The following is a 24936-nucleotide window of genomic DNA, read 5'->3' on the forward strand; positions in this document are numbered from 1 at the left end:
AGACTTAGACCATATGATCCAGAAGTTAAATATAGGTTGGCAGATTGCCAACTCTGTTAAGCACACTTGAGGGGGATTTCTGTTATAATCTTATATAACTGATGCGCACCCTATTAGATCAATTGGCTATTAAAAAATAAAGAGCATGAATAATTACTTTATCCTATATAAAGCATCGGGACATATTTACTTAAAAAGGGGGTAGGAAGCTAGAGCATTGTTGCAAAGAAATGTCTTCATTTTTAAAAGATTCTGATGGTATTATTTTTAACGTCAAAAATAAAGCAAGAAATGCCAGAGTTTCCCCCCATTCTTATAAAAAATTGTCCCCATCTTACCACTTATTCTGAATTTTTCCTATTGATTTTCTCCATCAATTCCTGATTTTCCCCCTAATTTTTCAATCCATTGAAGCAGTTCTTGGCAATACAACACAGCCCTGTATGTCAGTATTGGCAGAGAGGATACATCCAACAGCTGCTACATCCTTGCACCTCACAAAGACTTCACCTGCAAGGGCTCTGCCGCTTTCATCCCGGCTCCCACTCTTCTTACTCTTTCTCCGTCTAGCACAGCACTTCTTCTCCGGCTGGGAAGGCCAGTAAGCATTTCCTTTACAGACCTAGCGCAGCTGCCACTGTGCTCTCTGGACCAGCCAGAAGAGGCTGCCCTGACAGCGGACGACAGAATGCTTTCAGCATAGTGAAAACAAAACTCTTCAGTTTGACATCCTCGGACCACTCAAGCAGTGACTAGTGGCGGATGATCAAAATTGGGCTAGTCACAATGAAAGGGCTTCCACGCTATTTGTTTACATGTCACTCAAGGGCACAATGATTACATACTGCACTTCTACGAAAATGCTAGTCAGATTACTATCAGAACAAAACTATTCATTTCTATGCTACCTTGATGACATGAGAATTACTGCCCTCCAAAATGCAGAAGTGTGAGATTTTTAAATATACACACGTATACATTTATACTTGCATGCACTGCATATATGTAGTATGTGTAAACTTCATTTTAAAAATAACAAAACAAATTTAATTACTGTATATCTCCAAAGGATAAGAACTACAAGAGAAGCAAGAAAAAGACACAAAGTTTTGGCTACTTCTAATTAAAACTAGAAACATGAGGTTGCCCAATTATGCTCCCATCAGCATTCTCCCTTTCCGTCAACACACAATATTATATTCATGAGCTCGCTGATTACGCACGCTGTATTCCACATTATATAAGACTAGAAGAATGTGAAAAACCCATTACCAACAATCAATTCATTGTATGAGTTCATGCACAGATTCCCCAGAATTTCCTACCGTTCTAATTGCTGTAGGGATTCCAGATTCATCTACTGGGCCAATCCCTGCATAATGTGGGGCTTTAATGACTGTAATTCTTTTTTCTTCTTCTGAGGATCTACAGATAGGTATTGTACTGGTGGTGGTGGTGCTGCCAACAGCCTGAACGTGCTGCGAGTATGTCTCTGTGGACTCTGTAAAGATAACATGGCAGAATATTGTATAACAATACAATAATTATACTTGGCAGTTATAACACGCTTCCCCATTTCAGTATGCTGTACAAAGACTGACAATCTTAACCGCATACATATATAACACTTAAAAAAACCATCATTTTAGCTGGGGCTTTGCCCTACTTAATGTGAAATTAACAGAATTATAAACTTATTTAAGGACTAGGCAGGCTATTCAACTTGCATCTTCTCAGAGGTACATTTTCACAGCATCTTGCTTATAAAAAAAAAAGGGGGGGGGGAAAAAACCCCCCACAACCCCAGCAAAATCTATTGAGAAATAGCGGCAGCAGCCTTTTTCCTATAAATTAAACTCTTGCACATTTCCTGTCAGTCTTTGAAACTAGTGATAAAATTTCAAAACTTCTTCCCCCCCAATCTAGCGAAATATAGAAAATTACTCTTCTGTAAGCACAGCAACAGAATCCAAACAGCCCTCCAAAGACTTGTGTGATATGTGTTTAGAAACATTAAGTTTTGATGCATTAATATTTTTAAAAAAACAAATTTGGATGTACAATTTTCACCCCTTAAAGTTATGTTGGTATGTTTAAGTGCCTCTACATATAATCCATAAAAATGAACGTCAGTAACTTGGCATCCATAGAGCAATCTGATGATCCACCTACAGTACTTCAGGTGAACTGTGGAGGCTGTTACTGGGCTGTGGTGACTTACAATATTTCTACCCATCCCCCAAATCTTCCTTTATAATTAATGAAATTAATACATCACTATTACCATTTCCCTCTAACAGAGTCATTTATTCAACAAAAAGCACCTCACTGCTAGGATATGTCATGTGAAAATTTGTACTGCTACAGATTATGTACTTCCCTTGTGCATGCAGGAAGAAGAGCCCTACTTCTTGAGGCAGCAGGCTTCAGTAAATTAGTGGGCTGCTATGACAGAGCATCTTTTTTTTGCAAGAGCAGGTACAGTATTTGTGAGATAATTCCATCATAAAATAAATGAATGTAGGAAGTAAAAATAAATCTTCTAACACTACTAGTAAAGATTACAATTGTGGTCGTGTGACATTAACATCTGTTGATTCTTCTGAAGCAAAATATTTGAACTGTAATATAAATCAGCAAAGGGAGCTCTGGTGACTGAAAGCTCTAATTTTAATTGGAATATTTCTGCTCCTACTGCAGAGAGCTGGATTTAGCATAGCTGTTTCAGCTATTTACTCAAGTTTGAAATCATGTAAATAATTCAGTGCTACACATATATGGTGAGGGGCAACTCTGTGTGGCAAATGTCTGAATATTTGGGCCTTCTTCCCAAAATGCATGTTAAATTTAGAAAATATTTTGGATTTGATCCTTCATTCTTTGTAGGCCTCAAACTGAGGCCGTCAGTGGGATTTTTACATGAGCAAGGAGACTCAAATCAGGCTGTTACTGTGGAACACAGAACTTCAGATTCATACAAGAGTAAAAGTCACAGGAAAATACTTCACTTATTTCAGGTATATCCAAACCAGAATTGACAGGCCTCTAGCTCAGCAAACTGGAAGCCCACGTATAGTTTTTGTACTTAGAACTAGGAGAGGGATAGCAGCGTTTGTCTAACCTGTAAGTCTCAGAGTGAGAACTATCACCTAATGTCCCTGCATGCAGAACAAAAAAGTAAACTCCAGCATTACGTTTAAATTATTTTGCATGTATAGTCTTATCTGAATATGCAAAACACTGGTAGAAAAAGCAGCAAATGATTATATTGGCAAAATTGGATTATACTGGCAAAACACCTTTCTAAGGCTGATTACGTATTTAAAAAAAATAAAAATTAACAATGCCCTACAGAAAATACATGAACAAATTAAAGATTAGCATGTCTTCAGGTGTTTAAAAGTCCAGAGCCCCACCCCTTGTCGGCAGTATTGCTACTGAAGATTATGGAAGTTGTGGGGAGAACCAACGTACAAAGCTGGCCTGTGGTTTCTTAAAGGCGGCAAAACCTAAAGGGGCTGCACAGGTTGAGTCATTTTGATACATGGTCTTTCCACAGCAAAGCTACTAGAAAGGTGGCAAGAGATCACACTCACACACACGTAATAACACTTAACAGTAACTCCAGTTCAGGATCACTACTGTATCTAACAATAAATGCTATTTTTTTTTGCATTTACTGCCCAAGGTAGATGAATAGACAATACCTTCATTATGGAAGCACTCTGCAATTGTTTGCAATCTTTGCCACATGAATTGGAATATGTTGCGTAATGTATAAAGCAAACATTCTGTGCGAGGCTTACCCATCATCCTGCCATGCTGCATGATAACAACGTTCGAATTGAGTGAAGTTGGTGGAGGGTAAGCTGAAGAAGGGGAAAAAGGCCTTTGAAAGTGACTCACTGGGCTGGCAGCAGTGCCAGAGTTCCCATTCACTGTGATCTGAGCCTGAGAGAAACAAAACAATATCCCATTAAACTACACACAAAGCTCTCCAACTGCCATCCCAAACAAAGAGTGATGCAAGACTGTCATCCACATAACAATTACCAGTTGTCAGGTACCTAGCTGTAATGGCATCTGCATTCACTGAAATACCAAACTCATCACAAGGGAGACAGAACATGTTCCATATATACCTTGTACCTCCCCCCGCTTCTACCCTTGTACGTGCTGTCTGTGAGGCATGCTGAAGTCATGGGAAGGTGACAGAAAGACCACGGTCAAGGTAACGAAGATGGCACAAACAAGGTCTGCAGAGGTCTGACAGCAATATAAAACGAAGATAGCAGTAAAAGTTCCTCTCACTGTGTGACAAAGGCTGCCTGCCACAGATCAGTCCAAGAGACATAGTCCCTTAATGCACATGCTCAAGCCCTATTGATATTACTGGGAACTTCTGTGCAGAGTGAAGGGAAAAGTCTCATTAAGACTAGATGAAAAGAGTTAGCCAAAAATTCTTTAAAAAATGGAAGCCAGATGGAGTGACTATGGGATGCTGATATGTAATCTATCACAATAAAAATAAATAGCAACCATAAAAAAACCCCACAACCACAAAACAACAGAACAAAATCAAATCAATAAAATTGGAAAGCTAAGGAAACTGGCAGCATAGCTGCATCACAAGCCATTTAGGCTTTTAGAGGTACTTCTGAAACAATCTGCTTCCCTGACCCCAGGTTTAGAATCCCCACATCTGGGCTGTAGTACTTTTATGGGGAGTATTGCAAGGATCTAAACAGAGAAACTGAGAAAACATGGAATGAAATGGGAGGGTAGTGAATATTTCAGCAGAAAAGGGAGGGAAGCTCTCTGTAATATCTCTTTAATGCAGAACTCTTCTTTAAATCTGAACAAAATCAGAAGTGCTACAAACTTTGCTCAATTTTATATAACAAAAGAACTTAAACATGCTGTAAATGTAAAACATGAAACTATCTGAAGCAGCAAAGCATAAATAAAAACTATATTTAAAGGCATATTATTTTTACATTTAAAAATGAAACGGTTCACGACCTCTTGTATACGTTTGTATTTTGGAGACTACTGATTTGATTTGAAATTTTTAACTCCTTGGCCTCCAACAGCTGAGAGCAAAACAAATTCTGCCTCCTATGCAGACATCATGTGACCTCCTAGATGCATTCAGGGGTTTGACATTTTTAAGGATGCCTGTTTTCAGAATCGAGTTGAAAAATCTGTGTTGCGGTGATGTCTCCATTAAAACTTCTGTGTTTAAATGTTTCCTCTCTTAATAAATAAGTAAAATGTAAACTAAGTTGGCTTTTCTCACACCACCCCCTCTTAAAGAACTTGGAACTATAAGAATACAAAAGCTACAAGAGCTCAAAGAAAGCATTTCAGGAGGTACGAAGCCATGTTTTCAGGTGAGGTTCCTAGATGAGGCCAGCGCCATCTCTACCCTACTCCAGGGGTTCACCCATTCTCTGTTTCTGCAAACTGTCTTTTTGGGAAAGACTGTTTCTAGAGAAAGCAGGGTGCAACTACATCCAGAACTTTACACCTTCTTACTCAGTTACTATGGCTTTTGTTTCTCTGAAGAGAGGAGTAGAACTTGTGTGAGTTCTTTGTAGACTGGAAAGCTACTCCTATGAATTTTGGTAACAAAAATTAAGATATTTCTGTGATGGGCTGGGTTAGACGGTAAGGTTCATAGACTAAGTAGTACACAATATTATGAAAACAGGATCCACACAAGTAGCTGATGGACATCAGTCATAAATGTATATGTGGCATGTCTATATATAACATTTTTAGGTTTGCTTCTAAAGGTTTTAGAGAGGACATCAGCTCAGCCATAATTTCTTAGTTCCCAATGACTTTCTCTAAGGAAAGTTTCTGTGAAGGTGGCTATTGCATTTGTTTATCTGATGCTTCTTGCACTGATAACAGTGTTAGCTATAAAGGATAGTTTTGTGACGTTTCAAGTTCCAAGGGCCTTTCCCTGCCCATGGAGTCATTTAGGAGCTATTGATATTTCAATGTGAGAATGTGATGCTTTAGTTCCAGGTGACAGAGTTTGTTCCCACATTTTACAAGGAAGTGAAATCTTTAAGATTCCTATTTATGAATTAGACCTTTTAGCTTCCTAGGTAATGATACAGAAAATAACTACCTACTTCACCAAAATGCACCTATTTTCCAGCTGTGGGAAGATAACCCTCATTTCTTTCATGCTGTTCATTTCCCTAGGCTCTTCCATTTATTTTTTTTCTTTCTCTGGTATACTTTACCTATGCTCCACTGCTGGCAGAGCCACCTACTTCTGCTGCTAGGTAATTAAACTCTTGTAAAAATTCTTCCTAGGTACCAAGTTTAAACTTTAATTTGCCTGAACATCAGAAAGGGAACCTCTCTCAACTTCTGAATCAGAGCAAAGAAAAGCATCTATTTGGGACTGGAGCTGCTTTTTAACTTTCTGCTGAGACAGGCAGCAAAGGGAAAGAGGTCCCATTACAGATGTCTGAGCAGTTTTGTGCAGCGATGCTGCACGGCAAGCCCTGGCCTCAAGACACTGAATTAGGCTAAAATATTCAGGGACAATTCTTGAAGCTCGAGACAGTCCCTGAACTTTGGAAAAAGCAAAAATCTAATGTGTACTTCCATTTCCAAGTTTCCATGAGATTAGACAATTTTAAACAACATTTAAAAAAGAACCTATGAAAACTACTTTATAAGGGAAGTGTTCACAACTGGAATAGAATCAGAAAAAATAGTTTCCAAAGCTCCGATCATAACTCCAATTCTAGCATAAGCCCAAATAAGAATTACAATTCTCATACTTCAAGTTTTCAAATAAACTGTAATCTGTGACTAAAAGTATGGTCAACTGACCACAAGTCTTATGTTTAGCACTGCCTTTTGCCTGGAATATTTCACAAACTTGTTGATTCGGCTCTTCCTAATGCTGTTTTTTCCTTCTCAGAAGATCCACTGTAAAATCTTTTTGCCTAAGCTCTCACTACAGACCTCAAGAATAAACATCCCCAATGTGGACATAATGTCTTTGAAAGCGTGGTTCCATCTTATGCGGGCACAGTGCTGGATGACACAATGCTGTATTACTTTTATGTTTCCTCAGCAGTTTTTATCTATAAAACTATCTATATAAAACCAACAAGACTCTCCTTTGAGAATAAAGATCATTACAGGAGTAGAGTCTATAGCAGCAGATGTGTGTGCCACCAGCTTCCCCATCATTTTCTCATTTCGTTTATAGTCATCTGGCCCTCCTCTACAGAGGATAGGGGACAAAGACTTTTCTGCACTGCAGAGGTGGGTCTTGCCAGCAGTTTAATTTCTGCAGGGCTCTTAGGACTGTTTGGGGATTTTTGTCCTTTGGTGGGAGACTCATGCTTTCTCTTTGTCCACTAATGGTGAATAACTCTTATGCTCATACCTGTCATGTCTAAGAAGCAGCGATTGTCAGACCTGACCATATCATACCCCTCTACAGGGAGACTACCAAAAAATGGAAGGAGGAAGGACTGTTCACTTTAGCTTACAAAAATGGTGCTCAAAGAAAACACATACAGTTAGCTGTGTGCTTTCCATAGTTAGTAAACGGTCATGCAGTGAGTGTGCCTTATTTACAAGTACCAGTCATATTGATTATGGAATCTTTGGTTACAACTGCTGGGCTGTATGCAGATTCACAGTACTGAGTCTTTAAAAAAAAAAAAAGTTTCAGAACTGTGTTATAAGAGTTAGGAATGACAGCTTTTACAGGCTTTTTATTTTTGTTTTTTTGACAGCATCCAGAGCACTGACAACAGATTGTTTACTCTCCAGGTGACCATGTACAAATTTGGGCTCAAAATACTTTTCATAAAATATACACGAAACTTTAAAAATATATACACTGTTCGTTCTTTTCAGACTTGAAAATGATAGCATGCTGAAGTATTTGTACAAAGTTTGAACACTGTTGTGACCCAGTAAAAACTTTGGTCTCAGAACATCTTGGTTTTGTAATTCAGCAATGAATTGCTCAATTTAAATGAAGGCTTTGTTCTGGCTCATTTTAATCATGCAGATAATCTCAAAAGAAATCAGAAGTGATCTGCATTTGACCCAAATTCCCTATCTTCTTTCTATCTATATATGACCATACTAAGGTACAGAAAAGTGAATGTACGTATAAAATGTCTAATCGGACACTGGTTTTTCCCACTGACTTAACCAAGAGAAAAGTAACAGGACACCTGGGTATTACAAGATTATTTATGAAGTTCACTCCTGTAAGAAATTGTGCTTAGGAGAGGAAAAGGTTAGTTAAAGGAGAGAAACACAATTCCGTGCAGTCAGTGGTCATGGCTAGGGAAAAAACTGTGTTAAATATTGCCAACATTTACTATGAATTTACAAGTTATATTATTGAAATGTGTACCTCAATATAAACCAAAACCAGTGGTAGCCCAGAGGCTACAAACTCCATAAACCTATATGTTGCTAACAATATTTTAAACAAATCTCTTCAAACTCTGCATACCACTTCCTTTTAATGCATTTGGAACAGGTATTTATTGAATTTTTCATTTAAGCAAAGTGTTTGATACACCTTAGCTGACCATACAACTGTGCAACAAATCAGTATTATTTTCCTATTACCAAATCTGCTACGCCAATGATTTTTTTTTTAAACAACTGTTGCAAAACATACTGTCAGACTGTGAACACAGAAAACTACTAATGGAATACTTGTCTGTGTAATGGGATAACAGACAAGTTCGGATTCTTTTCCCCTTTGACAACCTGTTTGAACAAAACGGAGGAGGAAAAAAGGAAGGATAATTACATGAGAAGTGGCAGCAGTGTTGGTTAAGGTGGTGCCATCTGACACAGCAGACATCTGGCTCAAGGTTGGGGAAGGTGTTTCAGAGCAGTCAGTAGTATCATAGCTACAAGTCTGCAGCTCATCTAGAATGGCTGTGGAGGACTCACTCACTGTGCGGGAGGAGCACTCACTCATGGCAGAATCTGTGCTTACAGAGGCTGTTTCATTCCTGTGGATAAGACTTTCAGAAGCTAGGTACGGGCACTTATATGAAAATTGTGAAAGGGCTGGGGTTTTATAAAAGCGTGAAGGCAAAAAATCATCAAGCGTTGCCAAAGAATATGGTACTAGATGGGTGCCACTGTCTGGTGAGAAAGAGGCTCTGTTAACTGGTACCACAGGAGGAGGAAGAGGCAGTGGAGAAGCTTCTGTTGCTGTTTGTCTGTGTGTCTGTGAAGCATTTACCTCCATCACAGGGGCAGTTACTTTCTGGTTTCCAAGCTGAGATTTGAGGAAAAAAAAAAATAAGAAAAGAAACAGATTACCAAATGAATAAAAAACGTTTCCCTTTGCCTCTTGCCATGTGTAGGAGAATTACAAAAGTGTAAGTTTTTCAGCAGCCCTAGGAAGTTCACATTCACATGGATTAGGAAATAAATCAACCACGCTCTATATTAAAGTAGAAAAACATGACAGAAATGAATGCATCAAATACTAGTGGAAGCAATGCCAGAAACCATAGTGTGCTGGGGATGAACATTCATAGTGTACTGCATATATTAATGGTCTCAGTTGTGCATCGAGAAGGTTCACACTGTTTATACTTTACATAAATATGAGGCCAGAGTACGTCACATTCATTTTGTTTGGAAAAGGAAAAAAGGATCTGCAAGGCTGATCTCTGTAAATGCCGATTGCTTTTTTGTGAAAGGACAGGTATCATTTTGAAATTAACTGTACTATACAGAGGGGCAGGACTGCAAGCTAAATGGAACCACTAATATTGAAAGTTCATATGACCTACAAGCAGTAGGTTGTGGACTTTTTTACCTCTTGTGATACATCTTCTCCACTGCCTCGCCACTAAAAATGTTTGGATCATCTTAGAATTTCCAAGCACCCTGGAAGCACCCTGTCAGCCTACTGGATAAGGTGTACACATAGGAGTCTTTTCAACATTAGAGGACACAAGGACTGTTAGGGTAACTAGTATAAATCTGAGGAACAACAAAGATTGGGAGCACAAGAACAAGACAGGGATGACTTTGTACTGAAACAAAACACGCTAGTTGTTTGGCTTCGGCATAATTCCTTAAAAGTATAAGGGAATGTCCTCATGAGAGTGCTCCTGGAAACTGTCCCACAATGTATAAGCTTTGTGTTCTGTAATTTCAAATCAGTCACAGGACACTGGGTTTAAACTAGTCCTGAAACTGGCTTTTTGCATCTGCAACTTCTTTTTGAATTAAAGATACATGAAAAGCATGTTGGCATCAAATCTTTGTTAAACAGCTGCACAGATCCTTCTCAACTGCCTATTAGCCACAAACTTCCAATCAGTTCCTGAAGTATGTCAAAATACCGCCTACTTCAGCACTAATGGTTTCACTTTTGATAGGGCTGAGGAACTCTGGAATAGCTGCAGGGAAAGTGTGTTTGGGATTTTAAATTTATGTAAAATAAAGGACAGTAAGATACCATATGCAGTAATTACTACTTAAAAAAGCAACATTTAGTCATAGATATCACATTGTTACCAATAAATATTATGGTTATTTCCTGTGCTCAGAATATGCAGATGTCTTTAATCATTCAAAAATGTTTTAAGCCATCAGATTAAAATGCCAAAATGGCATTTTAATCCAAAATCTGAAAATATCTTCTAAAGCCCTTATAGAAGACTTGGAACACAACCCAGACTGTGCTACTTATGAGAGGTCACTGGGGGTCCAGTTCTGTAATTCTTGCTGAGATCAACTAGAATTTACACAAATAACCTTACAGAGGTCAATGGGACCATCCCTATGAATAAGCATTTCAGAAAAAGAATCTTATGCATGTGAACAGATATCCATCACTTGTTCCAAATGGTTCAAAAGAACTCTTCAGCATTACTGGACCTCTGGGGTACACAAAAATAACCAGAAGCTACTGATAAAATCTGCAGTTAAAACAGTGAAGAAACTTAGTCAAATAGCATAAAATCCAAATCTTATTCACAGCAATGTTTCAAATCTACAATTGAAAAAATACCCCACAAAACAACCTTTCCATTGAGTAAATCTGAAAATCAATACTAGAGTGCATGACTGTAAAAGGAGATATGACTTTTTAGAAATAACTAATTTGCCAATGGAAGCTTCAAAAGAATAACTGAATACTATTAAAATAACTTTATGAAACGCAATCATATGCAGATGCGAAACAGCTCGTTATACAGCATAGTATATCGGGGTGTTAAGATGTGTGCATTTACAGACACACGCAAGAAACAGTAATTTCACCTCACATACACATAAAGGGAAGACAGATCCATCATTCATGATGAATTTCATTATCCATATCATAATTCAAGAACTCCAGGAAAAAACACAAACCAGGAGATCATAATGCAACTATGAGGCACAGCCAATACAAAGCTCTGAAGTTCTTGAGACCAGATATCCTCTCAGCATTCCCAGAAGAAAAATAACATATGACTGAGCCAAAATATGTAAATTGATTATTAAATTGTTAAAGCAACAGGAAATTTTGGAGAGTTAAGAAACCCAGTAAGCCTTCTGGCTTTGACTGAGATTTCCTGCATGCTTGAGAAAAGGGATGGACAACAAAGGAACAGATATTTAGGGTGCATCCAGAGAGCTAGTGAAATTGAATTCTTAAAGAATTAAGTTAATTGTGTTTGGCAAATAACAGCTGATTTCATCAAGCCAAATTCTTAAAAAGAATATAAAGTTACCATTCTTACATGTGGGTAGAAGGAATGCAGCAATTCTAGGTACTGATTCCCTACATGAAGTTTCTGCCTGGTTCTAGAATTCTGTCATAGGTGCAACAATCACTCTGGGAAAGAGTGGCTGAAATGGTGATTTAAACCAGCGTTATTTCAAACAACTGATTAAACAATTTCAAAAACTATCTCTCTCAACATGGATTGTTGACAAATTCTAAACAAATATGTCTGGCTACTACAAACCCATGTTCTTCATCACTGTGAAAAATATGAGAAGGATAAGGCTGAATGCATTCCAGAAAACTTTTAATACCAGTTCCATTCAGTGTGCTTCAGATTAGCTTTGTTATTGTTATAGCACAAGAAACGCTAGCAGAAGTCAGGGGGATTAAATGCCAAACAAATACTTAATCAATTAGAACTATGAAAAACTAGTTAGACTACATAATTATCTTGGGTTGTGGAGCAATGCTTGAGAGAGAGAAAAATAAATGTTAACACAGTCTTGAAGTGAACTGAAGGTCTCAAGCACAGCTCTCTGCTGGTCCTTGGAAATGTTCACCTTCCATCAAATAGTAAAATGTCAGGCCTGAAGAATACAGTTTCTGCCCCATTCACATGAGGTAGACAGGTGACCCTAGTATGGGTTTTAAACCAGCCATCTATCATTTTAATGCAAGATCTGTGAGGAGTGGTGTGAGATTACCAATGACACCAAAGTGCTGGCCTTGCTTCAACAGTCAAGACACAGATAAGGAGACTCAGAGGTAAGTGATTAAACTCATTTTGTTAATACACAGCAGAGTTTAGTAGTCAACAATCAAATTACACCCATACGCTTGCACAAATGGGTAAAAATACCTCTATTTTTAATTGTTAAAAGCTCATGTCAAAATCTCCAAACCGATGCTGCAAGTTATATTCCTATGCCCGTTTTTACTACGTAGCCCTCTTATTCTAAACTCAGTATAAGGAGGTGGAGTTCAGCCCTCGTGCAAAACCACACTCGTGATACTTAAAACGAAAATTACGTGCTTGATTTTCTTTGCTTGCCATCTGTCCCCGAAACATTGAAATCTGTCTCCTTACCCTTCTGCATCACTCAATACATTGTCAATACCCAACAAACAGTAATGACTGTATTAGATAAACTGATTCAGAAAGAGTTTTTTGAATTTCAAGCTTATTTTCCTTGATTCACTTGTCTATGGGTATAAGACTGGCAAAAGAAACACTTTCATAAGCACCTAGTATAATAGTTTTTATTTCTCCAGGACACCAGGACTAAACCAAGCGTTCACTCATCCATGGAATTCAAGCAAACAGGACAAATGTTTTGCATCCTCAGTTTTAGAGAGCAGTATCTAGAACAAGAGGACACTTATGAACCCAGGAACAAAATGAATATAAAAATACTAAGGTGCAGCTCAGAATTCTAAAGTTTAGAACTTTTGCTTACAAGAAATCTGGACAACAGAATTTACCTCCTTCATCTCATACTAAAAAATACTAATTTCTCTGTTGTAATAGATTAGGTTGTTTCTCTCGTATCTGCAGTATGGTACAGAGTAGCAACATCTCCTGAGACTGTAATAATGTAAAAAACCGCCAATATTGAGTTACTTGAATGCTTCTCTTTCCATATATACTTTTAAGGGGTTTAACCTTTCTCTGAGTAGGAGTGTTTACAAAATGTCGCTTGGTGAGTCATACCACACTTCTGCTTGTTCCTAAAGTTTCAGCAGATAAGCTCTAAGATGAAGTGCAAATACATTAAAGAATACTGCAAAATTGTTGTGCCTGAACTTGGACCTTACAAGCTCTCTCTTGGCTGTATTTTTCCATACTTTGTGATATAATATAGTTCTACGTGTACTCTACACACAGATACCCACACATGCACATTATTTCTCATTCACCACCTCTTAAGAAGTGATGATTAGCCAATCTTACCTCAATTCGAGTTGTTTGTTTTTACAGTGCCTTCGTACATGTATTTGGCTTTTAAGAGTTTCTGTGGCAGCTTTGAACATTGCTGGTGGGCCTACTCTATAGTCTGAGAGCATCTGTAGAGCTATATCCCTAGTTATAGCTTAACATAAAAAACTATGATCTGCATATACAAAAGTATTTTAACCATTGTACAAAGTCCTGTAGAGCTTGCAAATTTAAAACAATTTTAAAAATGAAAGTACTATCGTGCATAGTATACTGAACGTTAAGTTGCCTCTGTGAGAGAAATTGTGAACTTTGCAAATACCATGAGATATAGCACTAAAGGGGATCATAATTTTTGCATTAGTTAGTTCCAAGATTTCAACCAGAGATTTGAGAGAGAAAATAAATCTTTTTGGACATATAGCTGTAGCCTTTATTTCTAACTGTTGCCCATGGCATCTTGGCTTTGGGACCTCACCTGATGCAGAATTTTACACCACTTCACGCTGATCTGTACTCTAGTTTTAGGTGTGTATTTTAACACAGAGCTAGAAAAACCCACTAGCTCTGACTCGGTTGTGATGCCAGATACACCTCCTCATACTAATGTTCAGAATTTATTTCAAAGTTGAACATCAGGGAGAATGTCAGCTGAATTTTTCAGGCAAGAGTTCAATAAACGGATACAGTTTCAAAAGCTGGCTACATTCCTTAATGATCCCTATGATCAACTGAAATTTTTATCATTTTATTCAAAGAAACCCAGCTGCCAAATTTCTGATCATTCTTCCCACACACTGAAACCAAGGAAAAGGCAGAAAAGTGTAGAATTGCCAAACAAGTCACAGCTCCTTTTCTGACTTTTGTCAGCTCATAGCAAAATTAAAACAGATTCTAAAATAAAAAGAAATTGCAAAATGTGTTTTGACTTTTAAAATTCTAAAAAAAAAATAAAAATAAAAGTAGTTAGAAGATAAATTATTTTTAGTCATTCTGATTAGAGTTTGATTATTGTTCTGGATGATAAAAAAAAAGGATTTCCCCTAATTCTTCTAAGCTGTCATAAAACTACTTTCCGTTTGAGAGAACACTTTGCTTTATCTGAGCATATATAATGCATCATATTGCTAACAGGCTGAACAGTGAAAAGAAAACATAGATGCATAAGATGTATTGGCCACACCTACACCTGTTCTACTGTCTGACAGTATCCCTTGATGCCCATATTTAAAAGGCTCGCAAGCCTGCCTCCTATAACCTTCATACTTACCCTATCTACCAGAAAAAGCTCTTGCTCAGCCTTTGTTACTGTTTCTGACATGATTTCTTTCCTGTGGCTCTTGTTTGAACTGACCTGTTCTACTTGACAAAAATTACTAAGTAGCAAGCTGGTTTTCTCAACATTTTCTCAAAATGTTCTAAATTATATGTAGCCTAGTCAAAGGGTTTAAGACGATAGTTTTGTCTCTAATCTTGAGAAGGATAAATGTGATTAATTCTTCTGCGGACCCATTTGTTAAATGGAGTGACTTCAAAAGGAGCATTGCAAATTGTCACCATATGATTTCACAGAGCTTTATTCTGATCAAAATTTTTACTTGGCAGTTGAAGGGGGGAATTGACATATCAGAGCTTGTAAAACTACCCTGTAGCTAATGCAGACATACTGGTTGAATCTGATGCTCTGAAAGAACCACAGTCAGAGAGCAGATGTGTTACTATTATTGACAAGAACAGGGCTGTCAATGGACTTTAAGATTGTGCTGTATTCACTTCAAAGTAGCCCCAACGATTTCAGCAGAACTAGATGAACACAAATTCACCATGATGGGATCCTTGCTCAGACAAAGCTTTGAGGCAGATGTGCCTAGACCTATAGCAATCCCTACCTCCAACTGAAGGGCTTTCAAACTCAGATAAGCCGGTATACTGGTAGATATATTAGAATATTTAACTTTTTAAATAGAAAAATCTTAACTTGACTAGGTAAAATAGAGTAGAAATAAATTTATTCGGAGCTCTCCTTTTGCCTAGTATGTATTTGCTGCTGCTTTATTGCTGCTCCCAGGCTTGTTTTATTTGACTTGGTAACTTTCTGAATAGCGATAAACCCTGCTCCGACTCCTCTGGTCCTATACTCTGTGCCTGATACTCCCCTTTCTCCTAGCAAAGAATTTTCATCTCAGTAGGCACAGGGTATAAGGGAAACAGAGGGACTTAAAAGTTCAGTGCCTTGTGCTTCATGTAGAGGTGGCTGACAAAAGATTTTATCAATCCATTTTCTTTAAAAAGTGCCATTGCACAGGACACATAGGAGAAAGCAGTGACTAGCCTTGCAGAAAGCATCAACTAAGAAAATATATTTTTTGGTGGCCCTAGCAAACTGGCAGAGCTGCATTTGTAGAAGCCCCCAAACCCAACCCTTTTCTATCCATATTTGATCCTTCCAGCACCTATGGCAACATAACGCTTTAATGCGACACCTCTAGGAAGAGCCACTTAAGTTGATGCATCACCTACAATTCACTAACTTCCTATTGTGCATTTGCACTCCATAAAGTACTCACAGAGGAACAAAGAAGTCTACCTTCCAGCTCAGCTCGGTTAATTTATTTTTTTTTTTTTTAATACACTTCCAAAAACTTCAGGTTTTGTTCAGATCTGTTTTGATCCTTGTCACAGGTAGTTTTACCCAGAAAACACAAGGTCTAATTTTGATAATGTAAGTATCGCTAAACAGAGGGTTATTAAGTGATTCATGAATGATCTAAAATAAAAGATGGAAAAATTAAATATACCACATGGTATTCTGCAGCCTGTGAAGAAGGAAGAACTGTAGACTTTTGTCCCAAATCCTTTGAAGACATCTTTGAAGTGTCTGGAGAAGTACTAGGTGGATGTTCTTGGATTTCAGGCTCTGCTTTATTGTCAGGGATGGGAGCTATCTGAATGGAAAGAGATGCTGTGTGTATCTCAGGCACGGGGTTACAGGCAGGTGAGACAGGCCTTTGTAGAAATACTGGCACTTCAACAGGCTTGAGCTGTTGCGGTGTATTACACTGAATGCTACTCGCTGGGTCACGTGTCCGGGTTAATTTCAGGGTAGATACCCTACGTTTTTGAGACTGTTGCCTTTGGCCTTGATGGAGTGCAGTACTAATACCAGCTACTGTGCTTGTGCCTGCACTGGAGATCGAGGTCAGTGGTTTAATGATTTTTTGTGCATAGGACACACTTGTGTTAGATGTTTGAGAAGACATTGTCTTCTGGACAGACTTCTCATTAGTGTAACAGGCAATATCTGTGGGAAGGCGTTTGGCTGGACCAGTTGTTACTGCCTGGAGATTAATTTCGTTCTTGTGATTAGTTACTCTTGCTTTCCGAAAACTTTCTTTTCTAGGGGGTGGCAGAGGTGCCTTATTTGCCAAAAGCATCCACACACAGCAAAATAACATTGAAGAAGAAACAGAAAGAAAGTAAATGTTAGCAGGAGATATAACTCAGTTTGACTTTTATCTTTAAATAAAGGAACTAGCAACTTAAGGGACTGCATCCCAACATTGCTCAATTGAATTGGTCAGGTTCCCACCACCTTTTGCCGTGCAGGGCTGTACAGCTTGTGTTTAGAAAGCCAGATGTTCCATTTGCTCAGAGTAAACTGGGGTCAGAAGGGAGCCCACAATAAGTCCATTTTCTTTTAAAAAAACAATTATTACACTGAATAAGAATTATTACTGTGAAATTGTTCAGATATGTAAGTAATCTCCAGAACGTACTCCATGATCTCAGATAACAAGCTATTATTCACAGGTAACAGACATATAAAACACACTGAGCCTCTTAAATCTTTGAATTACAACAGTAACAGAGACAGTATTGACATTGGTATGTTGATCTTTTTTGGACAGATGAATATGTTTCCAAGTCAAGTCTTTTTTTTTTTTTTTTTTTTTTTTTAGCGTGCTCTAATTAAATGGTTCTGCAAAACAGGCAGAAACCTTGTCTACCTTATAATTAATAAACCTTTATCCTCAGATATTATTTCGATGACCGATGCATTTCTCAGAGCATGAAATATTAATAAATATTCTTTGAAGTCTGGGAAAACTCCTAGAAAGCTTTTATTTATGTGTGACCTACTTTTATTTAGCTGACCATCTTGTTCATTGAAAGCAATTTCTGGTAATTAACCTGAAGGCATGCATCTTGTGTGAAGTATACTTTATCTATGCAGTAAACCAGTTTGTAACGACCCATATGAACAGGTACTTCACACTATCGGGAAGACATCAGGACAATGTTCCATAGGGGTATGCCATCTATATACGTTATCCCCCAGGAATAACCCAGACACAAATGCCAAAGCATGAAACTTGGTGTGTTCAGTTTTACCTGAGTTGGTGATTTTTTATCCTGTAGATTTGGCCGCACGCTCCTAAAACCTTTTGCTGTAAGAGATGAACTGCTAGCATCTCCATTCAGTGTCTCTCTACTTCCATCATTGTAAGATCTCCAAGCTTTTGTAAGGAAAAAAGAATCAAACCATTTTTTTATTAGTAGATCACTATATTGCTTTCATCACAGCAACCCAGCTATTAAACAAACCATGGAAAAGTTTAGCTACTACACAACTGACATCGCTGCTGTTAGCACCATGGAAGTTATAAGAACAGGGCTAAAGCTGCCACTTTACAAAATAATTATCTTTAAAATTTAGATAACTCGAGCATCAGCAATACTGCTGGTAGCAGTTTGATATCCGCCCACAATATTCACACAGACTATGGATTTTAACCTTGCGAGTCCTTCTGAGATGTTGGTGCTTCAGCCCTTGTATAAAGCCGGCTGAAGTACTTTCACAGATCAGGTTCTTGAACTTCACAGCTGCGTCAGATTTTGAAAAACATCCCAGCTCATGTAAAGTTAGTTGGTTTCACCAAATTTCACCAGAACACCCGATTAGTTGTTCCAATAATGTATCTTATTTCCAAATCTGAATGACACCTTGATTTTCCATCCAACCAACCATGTTTTGTCTCTATCCTCAGAGCTGAAAAGCCCTCAAGGCATTGTCCAAACACAGAGGGAGATACTATCCCTGCCTCAACAAGTTACAGATTTGAAGACAAAGTATTGTAAAAGGCTGGGAAAAGTAACACATTATGTGAGCAGGCTGCTAAGTGGGGTGGGCAGAGCTTGCAATCCTGAGTAAGGGACTAAAAATGAAATAGCAAGTGCCACTGAAGCTAAAGGTGGCAAATAAGCATTTTGCATTCTCCCACACAATTCATTTTCTGACAACATACACTGCTTCCCAAGCAAGACCTGAATTTGAGGTCTTAACCACTTGCAATTATTATTACAATTTCAGTGGTGCTTTCCTTAAAAGAATGTGGATGTATGGAGTAATGAAATAAAATAAATGGAAGATTGTTATAATTGATCCACTTACATTGTATTACACTGATGCATAAATAACACAGTATTTTATTTACCTGAATCTGGAGATTGAGAATCAGACCCTGAAAAAGAAACATCCAGTATTAATTTGTGTAAAGAAATAAAAACATGATGACATAACAAAAAATACGTAGGAGTCTTTTTGTTCAGTTACCTAATTACCTCCTGTTACCTAAGCACTCCCCAGAATATCAGGTAACTGAGCAATGTTTATTGCACAAGTTCTACAGAAGGTTATAGTGTGCTAAGAGTTACTTTAACCATTGCTATTTCAGACAGCAAATAATGAACAAACATTTGCTGTGGGTTTTTTTTCCCCGATAAATACTGTCATATACTACCATCTAAACTCTAGGTATCAAAAGAAATATCATTCCTTTAAAATGAGCTGGAAAGGTTTAATTCAAAACTAAGACGGACACCTACAGATTCTGTCAGGATTTTCTCTCCCCCTTCACACCAGAATGTGTGATGCTTTCTTCATCACTTCAAAGCAAAACACAGAAACTGATACATATATACTGCCAGCACAGAACAGATTTGAAATTCTGGTGTTTTTTCGGATTACTTGTAGATATATTAGTGTTTTTTCTCCTAAAGAAACTAGAATTATGACCTCTCTAAACAAAAATATTTTTAATGTCCAATAATTATAGTGCTAAGAGAACTCATTACTAATTTTAAGTGCAACAAAGCAAGACATTAAGAGACCTGTATTGCATGCTTAAATGATAAAAAATTGTTAGAAGGGTTGCTAAGAAGTAAGGACCCAATGTTTTCTTAAATTTACATATGCACAGTAATCCAAATAAGCCTTCCACTACCCTTACAAAGAGTTGCAACCAAATTTTTAATAATAAATTCTAACTGTTCTTATTCCTAGGGATTAGTCTTGTATTTGAAAAGATCTACAAAACAAAGACTATCTTGCAATTATTTTGTGTCTCATTCTTTATTCAGCTTTTATAGTTGTTTGGTGTGAACGCTGCATGTTCAGATTGGTGTAAATTAGTCTACATCACTCACGATTCTATTTATATCTACAATTACTTAATTCACCAGTGAACCTGAGCAACTGATACCCATTAAGATTTAATTTTGCAATACCAGACATGAATATTGCTAAGAAGCAGTTCTGCCAGTCTACTGAATATTCTGCATGTTTTTATAGTTTTAAATATTTTTAGAAAAACATGCTTGACAAATGATATTTTTAAATTTAATCTGGCTTCTAACGATCATTTTACAAAAACATTAAGGTTCTTTTCCTTTGAGAAGAGTGTTTAAAGCAAATTGCAATAAACAAAGTTTGTAATAAACAAAACCTACTTTTCATGGTATGTTATCTTGAAAACAACAGGAGACATGAGACCTAAAATATATCTATCAAAGGCAAAATTAATTTATAAAAACCTGTTTTGTCTTAAGTCTTCCTAATTTTTCTCATTAATGGCTACTAAGCATAGGCAGAGAGAAATTAAGTCTACTTTTTAAAGAGCATTGTAGAAGTAACAGACCTGTCAGCAGGATAGAAAATACGGTTACCCTTCTCCTCCTTGCAGAGTAATATTGCAGGAATGCGTAACACTATAGAAAAGCCATTCAGGAGTAGTATCTCACTGGTTAGCCGTTATACCTGAGGCCAATAGGTTTGGAGAACTCTGAACTCTCTTCACAGCTGTTAACGTGACAGACATTGCAGCACGTTTGCGAGCACACCCACCGCTATCTGGAAGCACAAAACAATACAGACAGCAGCCCCAGACAAAGGAAGCAAGCACATGCAACATATCACAGTGTGAGATACACCAAACATACATGAAAATAAGCATGCAGTTAGGGAACTGCTGCAGGAACGTGTAAATTTGCAAGTTTTGCAGATTAGCAGAATACATAAAACTTCACAAGCTTTAAACAACAATGAACCTCACACAAAATAAGAAAGCAATATTTAGTACTTAATCCACTAAGGAAATATATACATTCTGTTACCTGAAAGACTGCTTAATTATAGCTAATTAGTAAAAACAAACGAGTAATCAAGATGAAGGATTAAGCATTCCAGAGTAATATTAATCAATAATGCACTGTAAAATCATTTCATTGTAAGCATTAGAAAGACACCATTCATAAACTAAGCTTATGTTTGATCAGCTGACGAAGTGCTTTTGTTCAATCTTTTGGATCCTTTAAGCTCAAGAAACAAAATTACTAAGGATGGCATAATTTTTTTTTTTTGTTTGTTTTCGTGGACCATCCGCTTTCTCCCTCCTGCCTCTTCTTTTTTAGCTAACGAAAGACAGAAAAATATATGTCTGAAACCCACTAACATCCCAAGGGAACAAGAAGAAATCTAAAATCATCATTCTGAACAACCAGGAGTGGAAAAAACCTTTCTCCTGGATCTTGCGTGACTCCTTTCTTTCCTTACTCATTGCTCCTCTCTCACTTGGAGCTGTCATTCTGTCTTTATAAATACTCTGTTATTATTAGAAGGTAGCTTTCCAGCAACTCTATCATAGTTGTAAAAAACAGTTAATAAATGTTCTTCCTGATTATATTTCAGTAGACTATTTTTCTGCTCTTCAATATAGTAATTCTTTTAATTTTCATATTTGATATTAGTGAAATTTCATACAGGGCCCCACTGAAGTCAAGAAGAACCACGACTACGATAGAGGCCCTAACGTTTTTTATATCTGTGTACTCTGACAGGGAGTTTTATAAAATTATGCTTAAGGAAGGCCTGGAACCTATTAGTAGAAAGTATTTCCTATGATAGCAGTAATTTGAGCCTGAGAGACATCTTTAACCCACGTCTGCAAGAGAAGTGAGCTCCTGGTATTTCTTTGCTCATTCCACTATTCCCCCGAAATAGCAGAGCCCTCTGGCCACAGGTCTTGCAGGATATGCATTAAGCAGTTGTTAACATTGGCAAACATCAGAGCCACTGCCCCAGGTGTAAGCGGTTCCAAGGACTCATTGCCAATTCCAAGTTTCAAGGCAAAGGGCCAGATGATTTCAGGCAGCAATAGTCAAAAGCAATACATTACCCCAAATTAATTATTGGTGTTGTACATGTCAAACAAAGACAATGGTTATCAAATCTGCCCATTTGGTTTAGTTCGCTTACATAAATATAGAATGGCAATAGTAATTAAAATCACATTTTCCGTTCTTGTATTCCCTCCCCCATATACTGGAAGTAATTCCAAGGATATTTCATGATTAATACAAGCTAACAGGCAAACAATTTTTTATACCGTCACATCTTTTATTCAAACAAAGTAATGCTTTATTTGTATTTTTCAAGAGCTACCTTCCTGAATTTCAGGACAGAGAAACTAAAGTGGGAGGAAAGGAAGACAATGAGAAAACTGACTACAAATATTTCATCATTGTAACTTCAAGAAATTCAGAGTTTTATTCTTAGTGGACCTATTATCTCACAAAGTGTTTGACATGGCTTCATATAAGATAGCCAAAATAGATGTTCTTACTGACTATATACACAAATGCATACAACATTTACCCCTATTTATAGAAGCCCATATGCAAGTCTGTACCTGCAATAACATTCTCAGTATCTGTACAAAATGAGTCAATTAGCACTCAATTAAGACACAGCTGGACAAATATACCATATTGAGTTGTGCAAAATTTCTAATAAAATACAAACATGTGTGGGCAAGCACATATTTATGCACAGTGGACTCCATCTTCCCACCTTTGTTCAGGCCAGGCTCCCATTAAATCAAGGGCATCATATCTGAATGAAGATCAGAAGTATCTGCACGCTGCCTCGGAAGAGGCAGTTTTCAAACTGCTTCCCTTATCTGCACAGCCTTACACAGTTGAATTTCAAGAGACTTATTCCAGCCTGTATTCCTTTTTCATAACTCCATCAAATTTCCAGCAACTACTAACTACATTCACCCAGATTCTTGAAGTCCAAATAACACCAAAAAAGCTCTAGGTCTAGAGAACAGAGAATTAAAAAATAGTAAGGGAGGCTGAATTAATGATCATCCGCTCATTTCACTGGCAAACTACAAGCAATTCATACTGCACAGCTGTTACTCAAGGAACAAATGAGGATATGCGAAACAATCTATACAAAACGTATACATATATAAAAAATTAAAAGTTGCAAATATGTATACGCTTATGCACAATTCTCTATGCTTTTGACATGATAAATTCTTCAGGAGCGAGAGTCCTGTCTTCCTAGGTTTTGTTTTAACATTGAAGCAAAGGAGACTTGAATCAGCTAAGTTCTGCAGGCAATAATAGAATATGAAGTTGTACAATAATTCACAATCAAAACAGCTACTTAAAATGCACGTCCAGCTCAAATCAGGACTTAGCAGAGTGGGTGCCTATATATTCTTTTGCAAGCCCTACATACTCCCATCAAATCGGGAAAAGACAAATAAGCACCCTTAGCAGGTACTGCAGAAAGCAAAGGAGAAACAAAAGGTAGGGATTATCTGATGAGACATGTTTCTGACAATATCTTGCAGAGCAAGGGCCATATAGGAATGAACTCCTGAATGCTAGGATCAATGTTGCAGACTTGCCCTTAAAGAGAGAAAAAGAAAGAGCCATCCACTGACTGGAAAAGACAGATGAGGTGGTGGCTTGTCCTCCAGCTAGGAGGACATGTGTATTTGTGTATGTATCCTAACGCTTTCCACAGTGGGGCTCTGGATGCTTTCTTCCTCTTGTCTGTTCACCACTCAGCTCCTTTCCCAACTCCCCCCCCCCCCGTACAATTTTTCTCTTCAGCCTTTCTCCATCCCTCACCTTTCCTCACTTCCTTCTCTCTCCCTCCCTTAATTCTATTTCTTTCCACAAATAAGTACTTTAACCCTTTCCCCCTAAATCCACAATCCCAACAACTGCTCCTACGACAGACAGCATCACCTTAAGTGAGCTGTATCTCTATTTGACAAAGTCTGTTGGTCCGGTTCTGCTCCAAAGGAGAATGGAGCCAATTCAAAACACCACCACCACTTTCATTTAGGAACATGGAGTGCTTTGGTTTTTGGTTTGGTTTTTTTGGGTTTTTTTTTTGGAAAGACTGCCTCAGAATCAGTAAAAGCAGTGGCATAAACCAAGTTAGCAAAGATGAAGGGATAGTGATCCCTTGTGAAGAGGTGAGAGACAGCAGCCAGGGGGCAGGAAATTTTTAATAAGCACCCAAACATAATGTTTTCTGAGCATTATTGTATCCCCTGTACTTGTGAATGGTATCATTTTCTCCTTTGTCTGCACAGTGAATTCAAGTTTAGAAGTCTTTAACCAGGGATTCTTACTCCCTGTCTGCATTCTGATCTGAGATATACAGTGCTAGATCCAACAGTCCAAGACAGTCAAAGCTGCTGCTTCTCTGTGTCCCCAGGTCCAACCAGTAATGAGTCTGGAGATGTGTTCCCAGCAGACACATACACAAGAGCACATGTATACACCACATACATACGTGGCTGGCCACACAGATCACTCACACTAGCACAGATGGTACAATGGCCTCTTTCCCCTCCCCTCTCTGGCTGAGCAGGACAAAGGTCCACCAGCGAGAATATACGTGTACACGTGTACGAGGTGGATCCTTCCAGCAACTGGGCTCAGACGTTGAGATTACCATTCATTCTATGTCTGGATTCCTGGGACAGTCCTGGGAGGGGCCTGGGGAAGGGAGGCCCTTGTGCCTCCCTTCATTCCTTGGGAGTCCTTCCTTTGGGTTCCTGCCTGTCCTTCTGCTTGTGGAGATGGGCCTTTG

General features: G+C 37.9%; 1 protein-coding gene across 10 annotated transcripts in view; it reads right to left on the reverse strand.

The window, feature by feature from the left end:
• The window catches only part of SORBS2 (sorbin and SH3 domain containing 2), a 107005-nt gene that overhangs the window by 56196 nt on the left and 25873 nt on the right, over positions 1-24936 (reverse strand). For 4 of the 10 annotated variants that reach the window (XM_075751997.1, XM_010302804.2, XM_010302806.2 and 1 more), the window contains exons 2-6: positions 20791-20883; positions 19190-19216; positions 18087-18211; positions 3807-3951; positions 1326-1501 (exon numbers count right to left, since the gene is read on the reverse strand). In XM_075751997.1, the coding sequence (XP_075608112.1) occupies positions 1326-1501; positions 3807-3951; positions 18087-18211; positions 19190-19216; positions 20791-20883 (566 nt within the window). Of the gene's footprint in view, positions 1-510; positions 688-1325; positions 1502-3806; positions 3952-8824; positions 9305-16492; positions 17111-18086; positions 18212-19189; positions 19217-20790; positions 20884-24936 lie in introns of those variants that run through there. The other 6 variants (XM_075751992.1, XM_075751993.1, XM_010302805.2 and 3 more) reach the window with 4 other exon arrangements.

Source organism: Balearica regulorum, chromosome 4 (assembly GCF_011004875.1).
Source record: "Balearica regulorum gibbericeps isolate bBalReg1 chromosome 4, bBalReg1.pri, whole genome shotgun sequence".
NCBI lineage: Eukaryota > Metazoa > Chordata > Aves > Gruiformes > Gruidae > Balearica > Balearica regulorum.